This window comes from Drosophila miranda (genome assembly GCF_003369915.1).
Source record: "Drosophila miranda strain MSH22 chromosome Y unlocalized genomic scaffold, D.miranda_PacBio2.1 Contig_Y2_pilon, whole genome shotgun sequence".
Lineage (NCBI taxonomy): Eukaryota > Metazoa > Arthropoda > Insecta > Diptera > Drosophilidae > Drosophila > Drosophila miranda.
In genome coordinates, this window is record NW_022881614.1 from 32,554,506 (window position 1) to 32,579,686 (window position 25,181).

The window sequence follows — 25,181 nt, forward strand, 5'->3', positions numbered from 1 at the left end:
CTAAGCAGCCTACCATACAAAGCCAATTAAAGCTAGATGACGGACAGTGGACAGAGGGCAGTGACGAAGCCCTAACAGCACTAATGGAGGAACATTTCCCTGGTTGCACCGAGGTCGCTGATGCCAAAGATCACCAGGACCTAGCAACCGAGGAACAACACCCCCCAACAGATTTGTTAACCACCAAGCGAATCCACTGGGCAATAGACTCCTTTGCGGGCACAAAAGCACCAGGACTTGACGGGATATTCCCAGCCATGATGCAGGTGACCAAAGAGGCGATTACCCCATGGCTCTCCGCAATATTCACAGCTTGTATAAGTACTGGCTATATCCCTATCCAATGGAGAACCTCGAGAGTTGTCTTCCTCCCAAAGGCAGGAAAGTGCAGCCATGCGAGTCCCAAGGACTATAGACCGATAAGCCTTACCTCCTTTATATTAAAAACGCTAGAAAAGCTGCTGGACTTACACATCAGGAATGAGGTAGGGGGACTGATGTCAACCAACCAGCATGCCTATACTAAAGGGAAATCGGTGGAGACCGCACTACATTCGGTAGTAGCTACCATTGAGAAAGCCCTTCACAATAAAAAGTATGCACTGGGAGTATTCGTGGACATCTCCGGAGCATTCAACAACGTGGCTACGGAAGCAATAACAAATTGCCTGGTAGCAACTAATACACACCCAGCAATCAACCTGTGGATAAGGAACCTCCTAGGTTGCAGACGGGTGCAATCAGAGTGGGGCACCGCTTCCATGGTGAAAGAGGCACACAGAGGCACACCCCAGGGTGGAGTCCTGTCGCCCCTCCTGTGGAATCTGGTGGTCGACGACCTCATCAAGAGATACGAAAGGAAGGCCCCAATAATAACAGCTTATGCGGACGACATAAGCATACTTATTACGGGTGTTTGCCCATCGACCCTCAGCTCACTAATGCAACGAACACTCAGGGAGATACGCGAGTGGGCGGAAGAAGTAGGACTCAGTATCAACGCGGACAAGACGGACCTCATCCTCTTTACCAAGAGGTACAAGGTACCGATATGGACCCCCCCGAAGATCAATCAAACTAGGCTAACCCCAAAAACACAAGTCAAATACCTGGGCACAGTACTGGATAGTAAACTGGCATGGAAACCCAATGTATTGGAAAGGGTGAAGAAGGCCACCATTGCGCTTTATGCATCCAAGAAGATGCTCAGCAGCACATGGGGCCTATCTCCGGCTCTGATGCATTGGATTTACATCTCGGTGGTGCGACCAACTCTGCTGTATGGAGTCTTAGTGTGGTGGCAAGCTACTGGAAAGAAAACGTATCATAAGCTTATGGAAAGGACTCAGCGACAGGCTTTGCTCTGTATTACAGGGGCGCTGAGGTCAACCCCAACAAAAGCACTCGAAACCCTACTTGGAATCGAACCCCTAGACATCCACGCCCGTCTGACTGCAGGAAAGGCAGCACAACGCCTCATCGCTTCAGGAAATATGTCGCCACAAGAATACGGGAATAGTTCAATTGGAAGGGAAATGAACAGATCAACTGATTACATGACCCCCCAAACATGCCTCGACGTAAAAACAACTGCATCCTTGGGACCTGAAGACTGGAAAATCGGAAGAGACCAAACGGAGCACCTCAATATATATACGGACGGCTCCAAGATGGACGGAGGAGTAGGAGCGGGCCTATACTGTACAGACCCTGAGATAAGGCTGTCATATAAGCTACCGGACATTGTACATATTCCAGGCAGAGGTTTTTGCCATCAGGAAAGCAGCAGAAGTCGCTCTTCTCACTGAAAGAGCACACGATGCGGTCAACCTATTCGTCGACAGCCAAGCGGCGATAAGATCCATGCAGTCGTCCGCAGTCAGTTCCAGAAATGTCTTGGCGAGCAGGGAGGCACTAGATACCCTAAGCACGACAAAGTCAGTGCGGATCTACTGGATTCCCAGCCACCAGGGAACGAGACGGCGGACGTACTAGCTAAGGAAGGCGTCGGGCTGGCGAATACTAGAACCGAGAACGTGCCTGTCTCCCTCAGAACGCTGCAAAGCGATCTAGAAAAGCAGGCCGGATCACAAACCGAATGTAGGTGGAGGAGTACCACCGCCTGCAGAACCTCGTAAATCATGTGCAAGGAACGCAATGCCAAACTCAGCCACTACCTGCTGCACCTACCACGGAAGGACTGCAGATTATTAGTGGGAATATTAACGGGACACTGCCTGGCTGCGGCGCATGCGACAAAGCTAGGAATCACAAACAGAGACAGTTGTAGGAAATGTGACGAACCTGGGGCAACCGAAACCCTAGAACATCTCATCTGCAACTGTCCTGCTCTCTTAAGGGCAAGGAGGAGATACCTGGGCGCCCCAGTGCTGGCATCACTGGAAGATGCCTCCAAGAGGACGCCACAGCAACTACTGGCCTATGCGAAAAATACCTCGATCCTCAGGACTTCAAAACCCACTAAACACTGCGCGACGGTTCATACCCCCCCCTATCCGGACAACTAAGGCCATACTGGCCTATGTGGCCCCTCTGAGGGCCGTCCGGGTCAACCTAACCTAACAGTATACTCTCTTTTTCTTTGGCTCTCAGCTCGCTCCTAAATTAACATGCGTCTGTGAAGACAAGAGAATCGCTTCGTTCTCTGTTAGCTTACGCCCTCATGTTCTTTCGCTGTTAGCTCGCTACTAAATTAACATGCCTCTGTAACAACAAGTAAATTGCTTCGTTCTCTGTTAGCTTACGCTCTTATGATTTATCGCTGTTAGCTCGCTACTAAATTAACATGCCTCTGTAACCAACTGCACCGTAACTTTCCCTCCCAAATTATAAATTACTGATGATAATAAAAGGTAGCTGCTATGAAACTACCAACAGTGGCTGCTATGAAACTATTAAAACCAGAACTTTGAATTTTGGGGTATAAAAATACCCCATAGCACTATGAAGGGTTAATCGCAGCGTCAGCTGTTTCGGCCAGAATTTCGGTTTCGGTTCAAAGTCCGTCCACTTTCGCAAAATCTGGTTTGATTATTTGTTATTGCCGAATAATTGTATTGCGATTAGATAGTCGGTCTGTCGAACCGGGCGGGCTACGTAATTTGGGGCAGCAAAATGCAACGGACTGGCGGCAAATCCATTCTCGTGAGACTCTACAGCAGCATGAAGGTAATTTCATTTGTTCTGCTACAGCATCTCTGTAAATTAATGGGATTTTTTTTGATCGCGCAGGTGAAAATTCCAGTGAAGCAGGGTATTGTTGTGGGCCAGCAACAGAAGCTGCCAAGTGGCCTGGAGTACAATAGTTTCTTGGGGGTGCCATACGCCGAACCACCTGTTGGTAACCTCAGATTTCGAGTAAGCGCTTCCCCAAACTGCAACAAATATCTATAACGTAATTTGCACATTTAGAGCCCCGTGCCGCAAGAGCGCTTCGAGGAGCATGAGCTGGACTGCAGCAAGGAGAGAGACGTGTCGCACCAACGCGATCCTTTCACCACAGAAGTGGCTGGCTTCGAGAACTGCCTCTTCCTCAATGTTTACGCCCCCAAGGGCAAAAGATCATCGTCGCCCTTGCCCGTCATGGTGTGGATTCACGGCGGTGGCTTCTTTTTTGGCAATGGCAACAGCGACTTGTGAGTGGATCTGTTCACAGCTGCTCAGAGTAGAGCTAAGTTCTAAACTAAATACTTTCAGCCACTTTCCAGCCAAGCTCATGGAGCAGGATGTGATTGTGGTCACCTTGAACTATCGCCTCGGTGCCCTGGGATTCCTTAGTTTGCCGGAGGAAGGCATACACGGCAATATGGGACTGAAGGATCAGCGCATGGCCTTGCAGTGGCTGCAGGAGAACATAGCCAGCTTCAATGGTGACCCCAACAATGTGACCCTCTTCGGCGAAAGCGCTGGTGGGGCGTCCGTTCACCTGCATACATATTCCCGACACGCCAACAAACTCTTTCATAAGGCCATCATGCAGAGCGGAACGGACAACATGGAATGGGCGTTTCAACCAAATGCGGTATTTAAAACACGTCGACTGGCAGAACTGCTGGGCGGCGGCGATTTTGGGAGCAACACGAAGACCCTGTTGGAGTTCCTTCAGTCTGAGAAAGTGAAACCGACTGGTATTTTGGCCAATACGATGAAAGTACTGACTGCGGATGAGCGGCGTCGTCACCTGCCGTTCGTCTTCAAGCCTGTTGTCGAGGAGGCCAGCAGTCCGGATAGTTTCATCGATCAGAATATTTTGGATCTGATGCACAAAAGGGACCACGTGGGGAAAATGCCCATGATCATGGGCTACAACTCTGCGGAAGGACTGGCAATGATTGTGAGGGCCAAGACGAAACTGGAGGATTACGAACAAGCTCTTGCGCGAACGGTGCCCCGCAACCTGGTGCCAGACCGACAGGCACCAGAAGCTCAGGAAGCAGCAGCTGACATACGTAACTTCTACTTCGACGGCCAGGCATTGACCAAGAAACATCTGGATTTGTTCTCCGACTATCACTTCAGCATGGATCTGCAGATCCATGCCAACTGTCAGACGCAGTCGCCACTGTACTTCTATCGTCTGGACTACGTTGGCGGTCGCAATCTATACAAAACCATCTTCCAGAATGAGAATCTTCGCGGAGTAGCCCATGCTGATGATATTTGCTATCTATTCCAGATGGCCGGCGACGATTCTCCGATGCAAAAGGAGGATGCGCTCGTCTCGGAGAGGATTTGCCAGATGTGGGCGAATTTCGCGCGGCACGGAAAGCCACCCGACAGTTGGAAACCAGTACAAAAAGCCCTGCCTGGCCAGCCCTTGCAGCTGGACTGCCTACTCATTGATCGGGAATGTAAAATGCAAAAGAATCCGGATGCAGACCGTATGGATTTCTGGCGCAGCATGTACAAGCGATACAGCCCCCAGTGTTCTGTGATGGCCAAACTGTAAATTGCATTGAAAAAATAAAAACACCGGCTCTAAAATTCTTTGACACTAAAATTTTCGTGGAGGGTATTTTAATGGGTTAACTGTTACCCATTAGTTTAAACCTTGCTGTAGTCAAAATACAATAAATGGGATTCCTTAAAAATAGCCAATCTTGTAGAAAATTTATTCATTAAAGGCTTAAAATTCTATAGCCAGGGCTAAGGCTCTTAAATAGAAAACATTGTTCAACGGAATCTCAAAATTGAGCAATATGATATATGAACTTTTTGCTAAAACCTTTTTTTAGACTAAGTCCAACAAAAGCAAGACTTTAAAATAAAACACTGAAGTGGAAAATAGATTCATTAATTGTATAAAACTATGTGGGAATAGCTGGGCGTTCTTTCCAGCTAGTAATATTCGACGGAATATCAAAATATAGCAACATGAACGAATATCTTCTTCGTTTGTTTTGTTTTGTAAAAATAAGCCAGTTAATTCGAAAAATGATTTATTAGTCGAATAAAACTATGTGGGCATGGCTAAATGTTCTACATAGCTAATAATATTCGATATATTGCAATATGGTTTCCAATCCTTGACGGAGAACCATTAACCAATTATAATCAAAATTTCCACCGAAAATAATGAAAATTTAATAATGTTAGCGCAGTTCAGGTAAAAGATATAGTGGTTTTTTTAAAAGTTCATACGAAAGATGGCATGAATCTAAAATTAGTATTAGCAATCGTTAATATTTTCCGCCATTTACCTCAAGTAGTTGAACTATTTAAATAGAGGGGGCTTTAGTGGGATAACTTCGGTTTTTCATCATACGAGACGCTATTGTTGTTGAAGAACCAAAATTGAGGCAAAAAAAGTCAAATTCAAGTATTTAAAATAAGCCAGTCAAGTAGAAAATAGATGCATTAATTAAATAAAATTATGTGGGCAGGACTGAGAGAACGCTAGTAATATTCCACGGAATGTAAACATCGTGGAATATAGAACTTGAATTCGTCAGTATATTTACGGTATATTTTTAAAATGAGACGGTATATTTTGGTATATTTCTGAGGGTTGAAATAAACTAAAACAGACCAGTGCTGCCAGAATTGGATGAAATAACAAATTACGAATTATAAATATGACTCTTGTCCGATTTCTCGCTAAAAATTAACAAATATTACAATTAAAAAAATAAAAAAACAGAAATTTTTTTACTAAATTATTTTTAGCTAAATGAACTGTTAAATAAGCTAGATTTCAAGCTATAAGCATTTCAATTATTTTTCAAGCTATTTGCTAGCCAAATCTAGCGTAAAATAAGCTAAGATGGCAACACTGAAACAGACGCCACTTCTGAATTGGCGCTAAAAGAGACGCGAAGTAAAACGGAATTGAATTGTGAATAAGTTGCAGCAATATGTACGTAAAAAAGCTGGTGCTCGACGGCTTCAAATCGTACGGTCGGCGCACGGAAATCGATGGCTTCGATCCGGAGTTTACGGCCATCACCGGTCTGAACGGATCCGGGAAATCCAACATTTTGGACAGCATTTGCTTCGTGCTGGGCATCAGTAATCTGCAGAATGTAAGTTCCGCCAGATACATATAACACATTATTTAATGCGCCAGAAACAATTTAAAGGTGCGCGCCTCCGCTCTGCAAGACTTGGTGTACAAGAATGGACAGGCGGGTATAACGAAGGCAACGGTGACCATTGTGTTCGACAACACAAATGCCCTGCAGTGTCCGACGGGGTACGAGAAGTGCCGCGAGATTTCGGTGGCCCGCCAGGTCGTTGTCGGTGGCAAGAACAAATTCATGATCAATGGCAAGATCGTGCAGAACAAGAAGGTGCAGGAATTCTTCTGTTCCATCCAATTGAATGTGAACAATCCCAACTTCTTGATCATGCAGGGCAAGATCCAGCAAGTGCTCAACATGAAGCCCAAGGAGGTAAGTACAGGCGTCTCTACCGCTCTCTTCCACAAGCTGTTTTACTGTCTCTTTGCATGCAGGTGCTCTCCATGGTGGAGGAGGCCGCTGGCACCAGCCAGTATAAGAGAAAGCGCGATGCCACCAAGAATCTAATCGATAAAAAGGAATCCAAAGTGCGGGAGACCAAAGCTTTGTTGGAGGAGGAGGTCTATCCCAAGCTGGTCAAGCTGCAAGAGGAACGCGCTGCCCACGAGGAGTACAATAAACTCAAGCGCGAAATCGATTATCTAACCAGAATCTTCATCTCTGCGAATTACCTGAAGCTGTGCGAAGAACTGAAACTGTTGGAGACTAGTGAACAAGAGATAGACGATCGCATAGCCAGTTGCCTTTCGACGCGTGACAAGAACTTGGAAGAAATGGAAGCTATTGAAATCGCTCTCAAGGAGATGCAGGAGAAGATTGATGCCGAGATGGGTGGATCGATAAAGGAGCTCGAGGCCCAACTGAGTGCTAAGCGTGCCCAGGAGGCCAAAGCCTCGGGCAGCCTGAAGGCAGCGCAGGGCACCGTTGAACAAGACCAGCGGAAGATAAGTACGGCCGATAAGAACATTGCCGACGACGAGCGTGCTCTCACCAAAAAGGAGGCCGCCATGTCAAAGGTTCAGGGGGAATTTGAAGCTCTAAAAGAGGCAGATGCGATCGATACCAAGGCCTATGAAGCTGCCCGGCGGAAGCTCGAGGCTGTCTCTCAGGGTCTGTCCACCAATGAGGATGGTCAGGCGAGCACATTGCAGGAGCAGCTAATAGGTGGGTGACTCCTTTATGCAACGATTACCATCTTTGCTTACCTTACCTATTCTGCTTCGCTTTTCAGTGGCTAAGGAACAGTTGAGCGAAGCACAGACCACAATCAAAACCTCGGAGATGGAGTTGCGGCACACACGAGGTCTTTTGAAACAAAAACAGGGCGGAACGCAGACGAACGATGCTGCCTATGTAAAGGACAAGGGTCTGCACGACCAGCTTCTGGTGGAGATCCAGAGCCTTGAGCGACAACTGCAGGGCCTCAACTATGAGAGCGGGCAGTTCGAGCAGCTGCGGGAGCAGAGAAATCAGCTGCACACGCGCAAGCGTGACCTTAAGCGAGAGCTGGATCGTTGCAATGCCTCTCGCTACGATCTGCAGTACCAGGATCCAGAGCCGAACTTTGATCGCCGCAAAGTGCGTGGCATGGTGGGGAAGCTCTTTCAGGTGTCCGATATGCAAAACTCCATGGCCTTGATGACCGCAGCAGGCGGAAGTGTAAGTGCCTCATGTAGTTCTGGAGTTGGGAATTTCCTTGTGACTAATATCCGATTTTTGGCCCCCAGTTGTATAGTTATGTGACGGACGATGATGTGACCAGCAAGAAGATCCTGCAGAGGGGCAACTTGCAGCGGCGTGTCACCATGATGCCCATCAACAAGATTAATTCGCAATCGCTTAACAGGAACGTGGTGGACTATGCCCAGAGCAAGGTTGGCCCAGAGAATGTCCAGTGGGCCCTGTCCCTTGTCCAGTACGATCGCTACTATGAGCCGGTCATGAAGCTTTGCTTTGGCAGCGTTCTAATCTGTAAAGATCTGGACGTGGCCAAGAAGGTAGGTGACAGATGGGGCATCAGCATAGCAATATAGATTCTTTCCTCACCATTCGTATTCCTTCTGCAGGTCAGCTACGATCCGCGTATAAATTGCCGTTCGGTTACATTGGAAGGCGACTTGGTGGACCCGCACGGCACTGTGTCGGGTGGTGCTGCGCCTAAGGGAGCAAACATCTTGGAGGAATTGCACTCTATCCGGGAATTGGAAAAGAATTACAAGAAACTCGAGGTCGAGTTGCAGCGTGTGGAGCAGGAAATGGCGTATGTGCAGAGGAAGAGGCACAACGCAAGGCACAATTTAATTCCAATTATATCAATCTATTTGCAGTTCCATCGAGAATCTGGCCCACTCGTACAACAAGATTAAAGAGAATCTTGATCTGCGCCAGCACGAGCTGACCATGTGCAAAAGCCGTCTGGCCCAGACCACATTCCAGCAGAACCAGGCCGAGATCGAGGAGATGAAGGAGAAGGTCCAGTCCTTGGAGCAGCAGAATGCAGATTCCCGGGAAAAGCAGAAGACCTCCCAGGTCAAGATCAAGGATATCGAAGCAAAGTTGGCCGATGCCAAGGGGTATCGCGAGCGCGAGCTAAAGTCGACAGCCAATGAGGTGAAGGAGACCAAGCAGAGGGCGGAGAAGTCGAGTGCCAATTGGAAGAAGCGAGAGCAGGAGTTCGAGACACTGAAGCTAGAGATCACTGAGCTGCAGAAAACCATTGAATCATCCAAGCAGCAGCACCAGGAGATGGTCGAAAATCTCGAGAAGTTCATCGCCGATCTGGCTGCTCTGCAGGAGAAGAGCTCTAGTGCAGTGTCCGAGGTGGCGGAGCTCGAGCAGGGCATTAAAGCGCAGAAGGATAAGCTACATGCCCAGAACAAGGAGATGCGAAATTTGCAGGTGAAGAGGGAAAAGATGGAAAAGCAGAACCAGGAACTTGAGCTGCAGGTAAAGGAAAAGGAGAATGAAAAGAGCAAGTCCGGCTCTCAGACCAACGAGGCCAAGAGGCGGATTCAAGACCTAGAGGTAAAGTATCCCTGGATTCCAGAGGAAAAAAGTGCCTTTGGCGTGAAGAACACCCGCTACGACTACAGCAAGACGAATCCCATTGAAGCTGGCAACAAGCTGGAACAGATGCAGGAGAGTAAGGATAAAATGGAGCGAACGCTTAACATGAATGCCATCGCGATTCTGACCCGAGAGCAAGAGAACTACGACGAGACACAGCGTCGCCGCAACATCGTGGCCCTCGACAAGGAGAAGATTAAGAAAATTATTGTGAAAATGGACGAAGAGGAGCAGGAACAGCTGAACCGCGCGGCCACCGAGGTTAACAGCAATTTCAGTAGCATTTTCAGCGCTCTCCTGCCGGGTGCCGATGCCCGTCTCAATCCCGTCCTGACCAACGGCTGTCTAACAGACCTTGAGATCAAGGTCGGCTTCAATGGCACGTGGAAGGAGAGTCTCGGTGAATTGTCCGGTGGCCAAAAGTCTCTGGTGGCTCTATCCCTTGTCCTGGCCATGCTCAAGTTCTCGCCAGCTCCCCTCTATATATTGGACGAGGTGGACGCCGCCCTGGACATGTCGCACACGCAGAACATTGGCAGCATGTTGAAGCAGCACTTTACCAACTCTCAGTTCCTTATTGTGTCGCTCAAGGACGGCCTCTTCAATCATGCAAATGTGCTGTTTCGCACGCTTTTCGAGGAGGGCGTCTCTACCGTCTCGCGGCAGGTCAGCAGATCGGGCACCACCGGTGTCCACAAACGTTGATCTGTTTTCAATGCTGGTTCTACTATTTCAATCTCATTTTGAAAATTTAAATTTCATCTGAATTCACGAGAGAATTCATGTACATATACAAATAATTGAAGTACTGAAAATAAATACTATTTTACCTATAAATTTACTAGTAAAATGAATATAATAATCTAGGAAAAATTATATTGAAGAGTCCTATGGAAACTATATATACCATATATTTTTTGATCCACAATTTCGACGATCAAGAACGGCCTTATCCATTATTATAGCGAGAATGCAGATTTTTCTCTCTTGCCTGCCAAAATTTGATTTCGATTCAAAAATTGCATTTAAACTTCCTAACGGACATTGCCAAGTGGCGCGCACATTTCCAACAGGATCTGTGTGCGATGGCAGCACCAGCAGCAAACGTCAAACTGACTGACCGACAGAGACGAAGCGACTGACTGACTATGCGGTGCACGTGCAAAAGCGAGACGGAACGTTTGGTGAGACCGTCAAACGCACACACACGGCCATACAAATGCGTTTGTGTGCGCGATAGAAGAGGAAGAAGCAACCCGAAGAGCAGCACAACACTACACAACAATGTTTTTGAGGGAGGTGAAAAACTGAATAAAATTGCACAAAAATCGAATAAAACCTAAACAACGGCCGTCGTAAAACAAAATATTCAAGATTTCGAGCAAACGCAGATTTCTCCACAGGCTCACAATGGTAATTATCTTCGCCAATTCTTCAATCTCATCCGCGTGTTAGGCGAGGAAAAAAATGTATAGACACCACTGGCATTTGCCTCTGCCTCTGCCTCTGGCACGGACGGGACACACAGCATAGACAACAATACAATTAAGTGATGTGATGTGATGCCTTCCCGTCAGTGTCAGTGGCAACAATAGAATAGATTCCATTAGAGACTAGAGTTCCGCTGCCCTGGAAAGAACAGGGCATTTGATCTGACAAAACTATGGATTATTTTATAGTCTTCTTGAAACTTTCCTTTGTCTGTCTCGGCACCCAACTTAAAAAGTTCCCCCACTTTGTTTTCTAGGATCGTGTGACGAAGCCGCAAAAGAAAATGCTCATCACGTTGCTTCGGGAGACCAAGTACATGGAGGGCAAGAAGGAGAAGGAGTGGTACTGGGAGAAGATCCAAGCGGCGTTGAACACCATCGGCCCCAAGAAGACCATTATACAGTGGAAGAAGGTGAGTGGATCCTATCCTTTCCAGGGAGCAACACAATAGTCTGTACGATTATCCCTTTGCAGTGCTGGCGGGATATGCGGCTGACCACGCGAAGAAACTGGCGGAGCTGAAGCGCTGCCAGCTGTCGGGGGCTCGCCGCCCCCCGGCATTGAGCTTAACCAGGAGGACAACGATATTATTGACATTGTGGGGACGGAGTACTTTTACGAGGAGATGAACGGCGAGCTGAAGCCGGAGAACTTCATGTCCGGGTTCGATTATGCGCCAGAGCACCTCTGTGACGCCATTCTGACGGCGGCTGTGGGCCATCATCAGCAGCACATGCAGCACCAGAAGGATCCTCAGTCGCATGCGGTCCAGCAGTCGCAGGAACATCATACCAACGATGGTGAGACGAGCGATGCGCCTGGCTCATCGAATGGTGGCTCGTACCAGGGAGTAGCTGTATCCCAGCTGCACAATGGAGCTGGCGCTGGAGGGGAGCACGGTAACGGCTCGCAGGCGCATCCGGGAATGCCTCAGCATCCAGCCTTCCATGGCGGTCTGCATCCACATCTACTGAGGCTTCAGGCCGGCAATACGCCGTTGCCCAGGGAGACGCCGTTCGAGGAGAAGCTGCTGCAGTTCATGCAGGATGCGTTCCCCAAGAAGAGCAAGAAGCGCAAGCAACGCGATCCGGACAAGCTCTTCCTGCTGTCGCTCTACGAGGAGATCAAGCGTGTGCCCGAGGAGATACGCCTGGACGTGAAGTCCGAACTAATGCAGATCCTGAAGAAGTACCAGAAGAAGTCGCCGGTCAAGGCGGATAAATCATCGGCCTCCTCCACCTCCACGTCCTCGAAGCAGAGCACAAGCAGCAGCAGCGGCAGCTCCGTGACCGCACATCTGTCGCACAGCATGTACCAGCTGCAGAAGAAGTACGACAAGGGCGAGCGGGAGTCGTCGCCCCAGTCGCAGGTGGAGCGGGTCTCTGCCGCCTCGGCCGTGTCCCTACACGTCCCCCAGCAGCTGCCGCTCTTCCAGCTTCAGAAGAAGTACGAGGAGAGCGCCGCCGAAAAGGCTCACCAGCAGCAGCAGCAGCAGAGCGAGCAGCGCAAACATTTGGAGGCGCATCAGCAGCAGCATGCGGCCCACCAGCATCCGCCGCCTCCTCCGCCCAACGAGCAGCATCTCCACCACCCGCAGATGGCCCACAACATCATGTTTCCGCTGGCGCAGCTGCGCAACGAACAGCAGACGCCGACGCAGCAGCACCATGCCCACAATCCCCACCAGCAGCAGCAGCAACATCCCCACCAGCAGCAGCAGTCGCAACAGCACCACCCGCCAACGATCTTCGGATCGGCCACCAGCACAACTGCCATGAGCTCCGAGCGCCCGGCCATGTCCTACGAGAATGTCGGATGAGTGTTGAGCCGTCTGTGGAAAGCTACTTGTGTTGCACCACGGCCCACGACGGTGTCACCCACGACGGCAGACCCACACCACTGTTAGCCAAGCTTCTGCGAACTTTGAACTGTGTGCAACCTTACCCTAGGTTCTATTCGTCTAATCCCTATGCTAGCCTATACCTAAGTACGATACATTGTCTGAATGTAGAGCCATGATATGATCTGATCCTCATGTAAATGTTCCAGTGGCAATATAGTTAGATCGTGACCCGTGAATTTATCGATGTATACACAAAATGCAATAACTCAAATATAAATGTATCTTTAGACTGTATGAGGATTGGCCACTGTATCTGGTAGCTCCCATCTCTGTGTGGACTTTGCGGCTGGGTAATTAATCCTTCTCCTGGCTATCCTATCTATTAAACTGTCACCTGGTACGAGTACGCGTATTAGTTGACTTGTCTGTTGTTCCCATACTATATGCGTGAGCACGCCATTTCATAAAGCTTGTCAACCGGCTGACTGGTCAGCTAAAAATGAGAACTTTATCTGGCCCCATCGCATGCGAGATGAGCGATCCACGAGCAGAGCTGCAACATAAGCCGAGCGTCGAGCGCTTATCAGTGGCGTGGCGAGCGGCCTGGCGTTGGTGTGTGGCAAAGAGATCTAAATGGGCTTGGGCATTCTAGTCTGGCAATTGGACGAGTCGGTTCGTTGTCGCTGCGGTCTTACATCCGATCAGATCCTGTCAATCCGGCGATGAGGAAACCGATTCAAGTGCAAGATCGCTGATTAAAACATAAGAATCAACGGATTCGCCATGGCTGAAGGTACTGTATTGTACTGAAGTGGGGCTACAGTTCGACTCTACATTGATCAAGTTCATCTTAGCATCTGGCTCACGATCTGGCACTGTTTCAAACCACAAGCCACGCTTGTTGGGGCTTCACATGTAGGAAACGAAGGAAAGAGAGAGACACGAAGCGGTCGTGTTTTCGTCGTGTCGTCGGGATAGAGCAGTAATCGGCTCTGAGAGAGCCGATAGCAAGAGAGAGAGATCAGTCAGTTGTCAGTTCAGCCACGCATCAGACGTACACGCATATAATTAGTCACAAACATACTTGTAAAACTTGGAGCTGTTATAATTTTAAGTCCAACATACTTATTAAATAAATGTTACTCGTTGCCATCAAGCAACTTAAACTACTACAAAATTGGGGGCTCGTCCGGGATAAGCCCAAGACAACAACATTTGCAAGTGAGATTTGTGCGTGTATTTGGAAATTTTGGCGAACACGAGACTGGTGACACAAGAGATCGGTCGCGGTGCGAAATTGAATTGCAGTCTGGCCTATAAGTGCGAGAGAGACACTTGTCGAAGAAGGCGCATTAGTGTGAGCAGACATTCAAGAGAGCTGGAGCGACAAAACTACGGCAGACGGCAGCAAACACAGCAAGAATCAAAACCTTCGTTGTTGTTGTTGTGCATTGCGTCTGAGAGGCCAGAGCTACAAGGAGACAAGCGGCACAGAGACGACAATCTGAGCGCATTCGTTCCAAAGAGAGCAGAAGCGACAAAACGACGGCAGACGGCAGCAAACACAGCAAGAATCAAAACCTTCGTTGTTGTTGTTGTGCATTGCGTCTGAGAGGCTAGAGCTACAAGGAGACAAGCGGCACAGAGACGACAATCTGAGTGCGTTCGTTCCAAAGGAAGCAGAAGCGACAAAACGACGGCAGCAAACAGCAAGAATCAAAGAACATTGATTGTTGTTGTGTTGCACTGCGTCGGACGGAGACTACAACTACAAGAAGAGACAAGCAGCAAGGAGACGACCATTTTGTAACAGCAGAAGCAGCGACGATTCGGGAAGCGACAACGAGTTAACGGCGAACAGCGAGAGCAAGGCAAGGCAACAAAGAGAGGACGGCAACAGCGACATCGACAGGCAAGCGAGATCTGGATGTGGTGGTGTGTGTGCGTCAAATTTGGAGTCTGGAAAGTTCTGCGCAGAAGCGAGAGTTAACAAGGGTAAACCCATAGTAAGGTGAGCGTTAACAGAGAAGCGATCGTTAACAGTGACGACTTTAAATGCGTTTTCGGAGTCGATGTTAACTGGAAAATTGTTAACAGGCCAGCAGTAATAAGGTTGTTTAAGTTGATTTAATTACATTTTCTTAGATATAAGCTAATATCAATTATTTTGTATTTAAATCGTCACGATGCAAGTTGAAGAGATAATGACACTGAGAGTCGCAGATTTGCGAGAGAAGTTAAGAGAGCTTGCGTTGCAGACGACGGGACGAAAGCGCGATTTGCAAGATAGGCTATTAATACATCACGGCTTTCCAGTTGGGGATGAAGAAGAGTCAGAGGATGAGTCCGTAGTAACAGCAGTTGATACCGTAGCAGTTCAACCAGGTACGCGACAGGCAGAGTATAAATCTTGGTTTACGCTAAAAGACGTGAAAGGTAGTGTGTCACAATTTTCTGGTTCTAATAACCCCGACATCAATCAATGGATAGAGGAATTAGAAGAATGCGCAGCTTCTGTTCAATGGAGTCAATTACAATTATTCATTTATTCCAAGCAGTTGTTAGTTGGTGCAGCAAAATCTTTCGCTCGTAGTTTGCGTGATATTCGTAACTGGAATTCGTTGAAGGCAGCTCTGTTGGATGAGTTTAGTGTTAAACTGTCGTCCGTAGAAGTACATAGAATGTTGCAAAAGCGCCAGCAGAAAAAAGGAGAGTCGTTGCATGAGTTTTTGTATGCGTTAATGGAGATAGCCAAGCCAATTAAACTAGATGATGAGAGTTTAATCGAATATTTTGTGGATGGTATACCAGACGCTAGGGCAAGTAAGGCAATGCTGTACCAAGCTAGAAACCTAAAGGAGCTTAAATTTCAGATCGATGTTTACCAGAAAGCTAGAGGCGGATCCAAGCCGATGAGTAAGAATTGGCCGCTGAGTAATAAAAGTGAGAGTTCGGTGAAAGGGTCGATGGCAGAGAATTTTAGGAAATGTTTTAAGTGTGGCGACAAATCGCATTTGAGGAAAGATTGTCCCAAAAATGATTTTTGTTGTTTCAAATGTGGCCAACCAGGACACCGTGCTGCAAGCTGTAATGTCAAGGTCGAAACCAGACAAGAAAAGAGATCGAATACGAACATTATTCGAGATAAGGAAGTCGTTGATAAGCCGTCAGGTATTTTCACTCCATCAAGTTTGGAATTAAAAGATATTAAGTACGCGAATTTGGTATTCCAAGGTTTGATTGATACTGGAGCAGATTTGTGTTTAATTCGCAGGAGGGTATTTTTGAAATTTGGAAATCTTGAACTGATCGGCCAGGAGAAATTTTTAACAGGTATTGGAGATAGTCAAGTTGTAACTTTTGGTAGCTTTTCGATACCAGTGAAAATCGATGAGATTGAAATGGAGGTAGAATTTCATGTCATTCCAGACGACGATATTGGTTTTGAAGCCATTTTAGGAAGGACTATTCTGGATCATGTGGACATGCAAGTTTCTAAGACAGGAACAAGATTTGTTCGTAGAGCTTGTGTCGAGGATAAAGATAAGAAACTTGATCAGGTAGCATCGTCCTCATGCGTGGAATTGTTTAATGAATATAAAGGCATTTGCATGTCAAGTATTGACGAAGTTGAGAAGGAGTTTTCAATTGATGTTGGTCATCTCAGTGAAGCACATGCTAGAGAGGTTAGGGGTATGGTAGGAAAGTACCAACCTCAGAGAAATGTAGATGCGCCGATAAAAATGAAAATTGTATTAGTGGATGAGATACCAGTTTTCCAGCATCCGAGACGATTACCGTTGTGTGAACAGGAAATCATGGACAAGCAAGTGGAAGAGTGGCTGGCTCAGAAGATTATAAAGCCAAGTACATCGGAGTATGCATCACCAGTAGTGTTGGTACCCAAAAAGAACGGTAGCAAGAGACTATGCTGTGATTACCGAAAGCTGAATGAGAAAATAGTTCGCGATAACTTTCCAATGTCACATATGGATACAGTGTTGGAGAAACTGCAGGGTGCAAAGTATTTCACCACGTTGGATTTAACGAATGGTTTTTTCCATGTGCCTGTAGAAGTCGAGTCTCAAAAATATACGTCTTTTGTGACTCAGAATGGTCAGTTCGAATTTTTATATGTACCATTTGGAATTTCAAATTCTCCAGCGGTGTTTACCAGATTTATAATGGCTGTGTTGAGAGATTTGGTAAAGAATAATGAAGCAGCAGTCTATATGGATGACGTTATTATTTGTAGTCAAGATATAGAAGAGGGTTTGTTAAAGTTGAGAAAAGTACTGAAGATAGCGGAAATGAATGGGCTACGTATAAATTGGAGAAAGTGTCAGCTGCTACGACAAAAGGTTAATTTTCTGGGGTATATAATAGAAAAGAATACGATAAGACCAAGTGATGAGAAGTCGAGGGCAGTCGAAAAGTTCCCAGTGCCAGTTGATAAAAAAGCAGTGCAGCGTTTCATAGGATTGACTTCTTATTTCCGAAAGTTTATTGAGGGTTATGCTGTTATTGCAAAACCATTGACAGATCTGCTGCGGAAGAATGTTAAATTTGAATTTAAGGAGATACATCAGGTTGCGTTTGAACAACTAAAGGTAGCATTGATTAGTAGACCTGTTTTAGAAATGTACAACCCGAAGTTGGAGACAGAAATCCATACTGATGCATCAAAATGGGGGTATGGAGCCGTGTTACTGCAAAAGAGTTTGGAAGACAGCCAATTCCATCCAGTTCAATATATGAGCCGTAGGACTAAGCCATGTGAAGAGAAATATCCTGCTTATGACCTTGAGGTTCTGGCAATTATCGAAGCTTTAGCGAAATGGCGTGTATACGTTTTGGGTATAAAGTTCAAAATTGTCACAGATTGTAATGCATTTACAATGACGATCAAAAAGAAAGACGTTCCTTTGAGAGTAGCACGTTGGGCCATGTACCTACAAGATTTTAATTATGTTATAGAACATCGCTCAGGAACGAAGATGAGGCACGTTGACGCGTTGAGTCGTGTATCTTGTTTTATGGTGACCGAAAGTATAGCTCATCGTTTGAAAGAAGCTCAGCTAACCGACGATTGGGTTAAGGCTGTTAAAAGTATTGTGGAGGACAAGGAATATGAGGATTATTATATTCAGAATCAGATTTTGTTTAAGGATCCGGATAAGGAGCTCATCGTAGTACCAGCTCAGTTGGAAAATGAGATTATATCAATAGCACATAAGCAAGGACATTTTTCAGTTAAAAAGACACAAGATATCATTGAAAAGTCGTATTATATTCCGAAGTTAAAAGACAAAGTATGGCGCGTAATAAATAGTTGGGTCGAGTGTATTCATTGTCAATGAAAAGACAGGAAAACGTGAGGGTTATTTGCAACCAATAGAAAAGGGTGATAGGCCGTTACAAACGTATCACATTGATCACGTTGGACCAATGGAAATGACTAAAAAACAGTACAATTATATACTGGTTGTCGTTGATGGATTTTCTAAGTTTTTTTGGTTATATTCTACACGTAGTACAGGCGTTGAAGAGGTCGTTAAGTGTTTGGAAATTCAGGGGACTAGTTTTGGTAATCCGAACAGAATAGTGACGGATAGGGGTGCAGCGTTTATGTCCAATTTGTTTCGTGAATATTGTGAGAGAGAGAAAATACAGCATTTAATGATTGCCACAGGCGTTCCACGTGGGAATGGTCAAGTCGAAAGGATGCACAAGATAGTGGTGCCTATGTTGTAGAAATTGTGTCAGGGTAATTCCGGTAGTTGGTATAAGCATCTAGGAAAAGTACAGCAAATGATCAACAGTGTTGAGCCGCGAAGTACCAAGGTAACACCTTTCAAGATATTGACTGGTCTAGACATGCGTATAGGAATGGATCCAAAAATAAAAGAAATATTGGAAGAATCACTTATCGAAGAGTTGAACAAGGACCGCGAAAAAATTAGAAAGGAAGTAGTTGAAAACACGGTTACAGCAGGAAAACAAGAAGAGTTTTGACTTAAAAAGGAAACTAGATAGACAGTATGAGGTTAATGAGCTAGTAGCTATCAAGCGTACTCAGTATGGTACTGGATTAAAGCTAAAAGGAAAGTATCTAGGGCCGTATAAGGTGGTTAGGGTAAAGAATCATGGAAGGTACGAAGTCGAGAAGATTGGGGATACTGAGGGTCCCTATAAGACCTCTACAGTTTCAGAATATATGAAACCTTGGCTAGACCCATCCGAGGCGAATGGTCCGTCAGGACAGCCGAATGTAGGAAACGAAGGAAAGAGGGAGACACGAAGCGGTCGTGTTTTCGTCGTGTCGTCGGGATAGAGCAGTAATCGGCTCTGAGAGAGCCGATAGCAAGAGAGAGAGATCAGTCAGTTGTCAGTTCAGCCACGCATCAGACGTACACGCATATAATTAGTCACAAACATACTTGTAAAACTTGGAGCTGTTATAATTTTAAGTCCAACATACTTATTAAATAAATGTTACTCGTTGCCATCAAGCAACTTAAACTACTACAAAATTGGGGGCTCGTCCGGGATAAGCCCAAGACAACAACATTTGCAAGTGAGATTTGTGCGTGTATTTGGAAATTTTGGCGAACACGAGACTGGTGACACAAGAGATCGGTCGCGGTGCGAAATTGAATTGCAGTCTGGCCTATAAGTGCGAGAGAGACACTTGTCGAAGAAGGCGCATTAGTGTGAGCAGACATTCAAGAGAGCTGGAGCGACAAAACTACGGCAGACGGCAGCAAACACAGCAAGAATCAAAACCTTCGTTGTTGTTGTTGTGCATTGCGTCTGAGAGGCCAGAGCTACAAGGAGACAAGCGGCACAGAGACGACAATCTGAGCGCATTCGTTCCAAAGAGAGCAGAAGCGACAAAACGACGGCAGACGGCAGCAAACACAGCAAGAATCAAAACCTTCGTTGTTGTTGTTGTGCATTGCGTCTGAGAGGCTAGAGCTACAAGGAGACAAGCGGCACAGAGACGACAATCTGAGTGCGTTCGTTCCAAAGGAAGCAGAAGCGACAAAACGACGGCAGCAAACAGCAAGAATCAAAGAACATTGATTGTTGTTGTGTTGCACTGCGTCGGACGGAGACTACAACTACAAGAAGAGACAAGCAGCAAGGAGACGACCATTTTGTAACAGCAGAAGCAGCGACGATTCGGGAAGCGACAACGAGTTAACGGCGAACAGCGAGAGCAAGGCAAGGCAACAAAGAGAGGACGGCAACAGCGACATCGACAGGCAAGCGAGATCTGGATGTGGTGGTGTGTGTGCGTCAAATTTGGAGTCTGGAAAGTTCTGCGCAGAAGCGAGAGTTAACAAGGGTAAACCCATAGTAAGGTGAGCGTTAACAGAGAAGCGATCGTTAACAGTGACGACTTTAAAGGCGTTTTCGGAGTCGATGTTAACTGGAAAATTGTTAACAGGCCAGCAGTAATAAGGTTGTTTAAGTTGATTTAATTACATTTTCTTAGATATAAGCTAATATCAATTATTTTGTATTTAAATCGTCACGATGCAAGTTGAAGAGATAATGACACTGAGAGTCGCAGATTTGCGAGAGAAGTTAAGAGAGCTTGCGTTGCAGACGACGGGACGAAAGCGCGATTTGCAAGATAGGCTATTAATACATCACGGCTTTCCAGTTGGGGATGAAGAAGAGTCAGAGGATGAGTCCGTAGTAACAGCAGTTGATACCGTAGCAGTTCAACCAGGTACGCGACAGGCAGAGTATAAATCTTGGTTTACGCTAAAAGACGTGAAAGGTAGTGTGTCACAATTTTCTGGTTCTAAAAACCCCGACATCAATCAATGGATAGAGGAATTAGAAGAATGCGCAGCTTCTGTTCAATGGAGTCAATTACAATTATTCATTTATGCCAAGCAGTTGTTAGTTGGTGCAGCAAAATCTTTCGCTCGTAGTTTGCGTGATATTCGTAACTGGAATTCGTTGAAGGCAGCTCTGTTGGATGAGTTTAGTGTTAAACTGTCGTCCGTAGAAGTACATAGAATGTTGCAAAAGCGCCAGCAGAAAAAAGGAGAGTCGTTGCATGAGTTTTTGTATGCGTTAATGGAGATAGCCAAGCCAATTAAACTTGATGATGAGAGTTTAATCGAATATTTTGTGGATGGGAGACCAGACGCTAGGGCAAGTAAGGCAATGCTGTACCAAGCTAGAAACCTAAAGGAGCTTAAATTTCAGATCGATGTTTACCAGAAAGCTAGAGGCGGATCCAAGCCGATGAGTAAGAATTGGCCGCTGAGTAATAAAAGTGAGAGTTCGGTGAAAGGGTCGATGGCAGAGAATTTTAGGAAATGTTTTAAGTGTGGCGACAAATCGCATTTGAGGAAAGATTGTCCCAAAAATGATTTTTGTTGTTTCAAATGTGGCCAACCAGGACACCGTGCTGCAAGCTGTAATGTCAAGGTCGAAACCAGACAAGAAAAGAGATCGAATACGAACATTATTCGAGATAAGGAAGTCGTTGATAAGCCGTCAGGTATTTTCACTCCATCAAGTTTGGAATTAAAGGATATTAAGTACGCGAATTTGGTATTCCAAGGTTTGATTGATACTGGAGCAGATTTGTGTTTAATTCGCAGGAGGGTATTTTTGAAATTTGGAAATCTTGAACTGATCGGCCAGGAGAAATTTTTAACAGGTATTGGAGATAGTCAAGTTGTAACTTTTGGTAGCTTTTCGATACCAGTGAAAATCGATGAGATTGAAATGGAGGTAGAATTTCATGTCATTCCAGACGACGATATTGGTTTTGAAGCCATTTTAGGAAGGACTATTCTGGATCATGTGGCCATGCAAGTTTCTAAGACAGGAACAAGATTTGTTCGTAGAGCTTGTGTCGAGGATAAAGATAAGAAACTTGATCAGGTAGCATCGTCCTCATGCGTGGAATTGTTTAATGAATATAAAGGCATTTGCATGTCAAGTATTGACGAAGTTGAGAAGGAGTTTTCAATTGATGTTGGTCATCTCAGTGAAGCACATGCTAGAGAGGTTAGGGGTATGGTAGGAAAGTACCAACCTCAGAGAAATGTAGATGCGCCGATAAAAATGAAAATTGTATTAGTGGATGAGATACCAGTTTTCCAGCATCCGAGACGATTACCGTTGTGTGAACAGGAAATCATGGACAAGCAAGTGGAAGAGTGGCTGGCTCAGAAGATTATAAAGCCAAGTACATCGGAGTATGCATCACCAGTAGTGTTGGTACCCAAAAAGAACGGTAGCAAGAGACTATGCTGTGATTACCGAAAGCTGAATGAGAAAATAGTTCGCGATAACTTTCCAATGTCACATAAATATTAGTATTTCACCACGTTGGATTTAACGAATGGTTTTTTCCATGTGCCTGTAGAAGTCGAGTCTCAAAAATATACGTCTTTTGTGACTCAGAATGGTCAGTTCGAATTTTTATATGTACCATTTGGAATTTCAAATTCTCCAGCGGTGTTTACCAGATTTATAATGGCTGTGTTGAGAGATTTGGTAAAGAATAATGAAGCAGCAGTCTATATGGATGACGTTATTATTTGTAGTCAAGATATAGAAGAGGGTTTGTTAAAGTTGAGAAAAGTACTGAAGATAGCGGAAATGAATGGGCTACGTATAAATTGGAGAAAGTGTCAGCTGCTACGACAAAAGGTTAATTTTCTGGGGTATATAATAGAAAAGAATACGATAAGACCAAGTGATGAGAAGACGAGGGCAGTCGAAAAGTTCCCAGTGCCAGTTGATAAAAAAGCAGTGCAGCGTTTCATAGGATTGACTTCTTATTTCCGAAAGTTTATTGAGGGTTATGCTGTTATTGCAAAACCATTGACAGATCTGCTGCGGAAGAATGTTAAATTTGAATTTAAGGAGATACATCAGGTTGCGTTTGAACAACTAAAGGTAGCATTGATTAGTAGACCTGTTTTAGAAATGTACAACCCGAAGTTGGAGACAGAAATCCATACTGATGCATCAAAATGGGGGTATGGAGCCGTGTTACTGCAAAAGAGTTTGGAAGACAGCCAATTCCATCCAGTTCAATATATGAGCCGTAGGACTAAGCCATGTGAAGAGAAATATCCTGCTTATGACCTTGAGGTTCTGGCAATTATCGAAGCTTTAGCGAAATACGTGTATACGTTTTGGGTATAAAGTTCAAAATTGTCACAGATTGTAATGCATTTACAATGACGATCAAAAAGAAAGACGTTCCTTTGAGAGTAGCACGTTGGGCCATGTACCTACAAGATTTTAATTATGTTATAGAACATCGCTCAGGAACGAAGATGAGGCACGTTGACGCGTTGAGTCGTATATCTTGTTTTATGGTGACCGAAAGTATAGCTCATCGTTTGAAAGAAGCTCAGCTAACCGACGATTGGGTTAAGGCTGTTAAAAGTATTGTGGAGGACAAGGAATATGAGGATTATTATATTCAGAATCAGATTTTGTTTAAGGATCCGGATAAGGAGCTCATCGTAGTACCAGCTCAGTTGGAAAATGAGATTATATCAATAGCACATAAGCAAGGACATTTTTCAGTTAAAAAGACACAAGATATCATTGAAAAGTCGTATTATATTCCGAAGTTAAAAGACAAAGTATGGCGCGTAATAAATAGTTGTGTCGAGTGTATTCATTGTCAATGAAAAGACAGGAAAACGTGAGGGTTATTTGCAACCAATAGAAAAGGGTGATAGGCCGTTACAAACGTATCACATTGATCACGTTGGACCAATGGAAATGACTAAAAAACAGTACAATTATATACCGGTTGTCGTTGATGGATTTTCTAAGTTTGTTTGGTTATATTCTACACGTAGTACAGGTGTTGAAGAGGTCGTTAAGTGTTTGGAAATTCAGGGGACTAGTTTTGGTAATCCGAACAGAATAGTGACGGATAGGGGTGCAGCGTTTATGTCCAATTTGTTTCGTGAATATTGTGAGAGAGAGAAAATACAGCATTTAATGATTGCCACAGGCGTTCCAGTGGTGCCTATGTTGTAGAAATTGTGTCAGGGTAATTCCGGTAGTTGGTATAAGCATCTAGGAAAAGTACAGCAAATGATCAACAGTGTTGAGCCGCGAAGTACCAAGGTAACACCTTTCAAGATATTGACTGGTCTAGACATGCGTATAGGAATGGATCCAAAAATAAAAGAAATATTGGAAGAATCACTTATCGAAGAGTTGAACAAGGACCGCGAAAAAATTAGAAAGGAAGTAGTTGAAAACACGGTTACAGCAGGAAAACAAGAAGAGTTTTGACTTAAAAAGGAAACTAGATATACAGTATGAGGTTAATGAGCTAGTAGCTATCAAGCGTACTCAGTATGGTACTGGATTAAAGCTAAAAGGAAAGTATCTAGGGCCGTATAAGGTGGTTAGGGTAAAGAATCATGGAAGGTACGAAGTCGAGAAGATTGGGGATACTGAGGGTCCCTATAAGACCTCTACAGTTTCAGAATATATGAAACCTTGGCTAGACCCATCCGAGGCGAATGGTCCGTCAGGACAGCCGAATGTAGGAAACGAAGGAAAGAGGGAGACACGAAGCGGTCGTGTTTTCGTCGTGTCGTCGGGATAGAGCAGTAATCGGCTCTGACAGAGCCGATAGCAAGAGAGAGAGATCAGTCAGTTGTCAGTTCAGCCACGCATCAGACGTACACGCATATAATTATTCACAAACATACTTGTAAAACTTGGAGCTGTTATAATTTTAAGTCCAACATACTTATCAAATAAATGTTACTCGTTGCCATCAAGCAACTTAAACTACTACAAATTGGGGGCTCGTCCGAAAATAAGCCCAAGACAACAACATTTGCAAGTGAGATTTGTGCGTGTATTTGGAAATTTTGGCGAACACGAGGCTAGAGCTACAAGGAGACAAGCGGCACAGAGACGACAATCTGAGCGCGTTCGTTCCAAAGAGAGCAGAAGCGACAAAACTACGGCAGACGGCAGCAAACACAGCAAGAATCAAAACCTTCGTTGTTGTTGTTGTGCATTGCTTCTGAGAGGCTAGAGCTACAAGGAGACAAGCGGCACAGAGACGACAATCTGAGCGCGTTCGTTCCAAAGAGAGCAGAAGCGACAAAACTACGGCAGACGGCAGCAAACACAGCAAGAATCAAAACCTTCGTTGTTGTTGTTGTGCATTGCGTCTGAGAGGCTAGAGCTACAAGGAGACAAGCGGCACA

The 25,181-nt window shown here is 45.4% G+C and overlaps 2 protein-coding genes and 2 pseudogenes across 2 annotated transcripts; all 4 read left to right on the top strand.

Moving 5' to 3' along the window:
- Positions 1-2,995: 2,995 nt before the first annotated feature.
- LOC117193546 (esterase B1-like) lies at positions 2,996-5,099 on the top strand. Its single transcript, XM_033398291.1, has 4 exons — positions 2,996-3,189; positions 3,253-3,378; positions 3,433-3,656; positions 3,718-5,099. Exons 1-4 carry the CDS (start codon positions 3,136-3,138, stop codon positions 4,967-4,969), a joined length of 1,656 nt encoding a protein of 551 aa, XP_033254182.1. The 5' UTR covers positions 2,996-3,135; the 3' UTR covers positions 4,970-5,099.
- Positions 5,100-6,312: 1,213 nt separating this feature from the next.
- LOC117192675 (structural maintenance of chromosomes protein 2-like) lies at positions 6,313-10,424 on the top strand. Its single transcript, XM_033397397.1, has 7 exons — positions 6,313-6,542; positions 6,600-6,911; positions 6,974-7,703; positions 7,771-8,198; positions 8,267-8,536; positions 8,606-8,799; positions 8,867-10,424. Exons 1-7 carry the CDS (start codon positions 6,375-6,377, stop codon positions 10,308-10,310), a joined length of 3,546 nt encoding a protein of 1,181 aa, XP_033253288.1. The 5' UTR covers positions 6,313-6,374; the 3' UTR covers positions 10,311-10,424.
- A 96-nt stretch (positions 10,425-10,520) lies between these two features.
- Positions 10,521-13,233, top strand: LOC117192676 (annotated as a pseudogene).
- A 339-nt stretch (positions 13,234-13,572) lies between these two features.
- The window catches only part of LOC117193945, a 32,529-nt pseudogene continuing 20,920 nt past the window's right edge, over positions 13,573-25,181 (top strand).

Bases quoted from the DNA above. Each gene is read 5' to 3' on its own strand.
- LOC117193546 (XM_033398291.1), top strand. From the start codon at position 3,136: ATGCAACGGACTGGCGGCAAATCCATTCTCGTGAGACTCTACAGCAGC. The intron at 3,190-3,252 runs GTAATTTCATTT...TTGATCGCGCAG, and splicing joins GACTCTACAGCAGCATGAAG to GTGAAAATTCCAGTGAAGCA. The intron at 3,379-3,432 runs GTAAGCGCTTCC...TTGCACATTTAG, and splicing joins TTGGTAACCTCAGATTTCGA to AGCCCCGTGCCGCAAGAGCG.
- LOC117192675 (XM_033397397.1), top strand. From the start codon at position 6,375: ATGTACGTAAAAAAGCTGGTGCTCGACGGCTTCAAATCGTACGGTCGG. The intron at 6,543-6,599 runs GTAAGTTCCGCC...AACAATTTAAAG, and splicing joins GCATCAGTAATCTGCAGAAT to GTGCGCGCCTCCGCTCTGCA. The intron at 6,912-6,973 runs GTAAGTACAGGC...CTTTGCATGCAG, and splicing joins TCAACATGAAGCCCAAGGAG to GTGCTCTCCATGGTGGAGGA.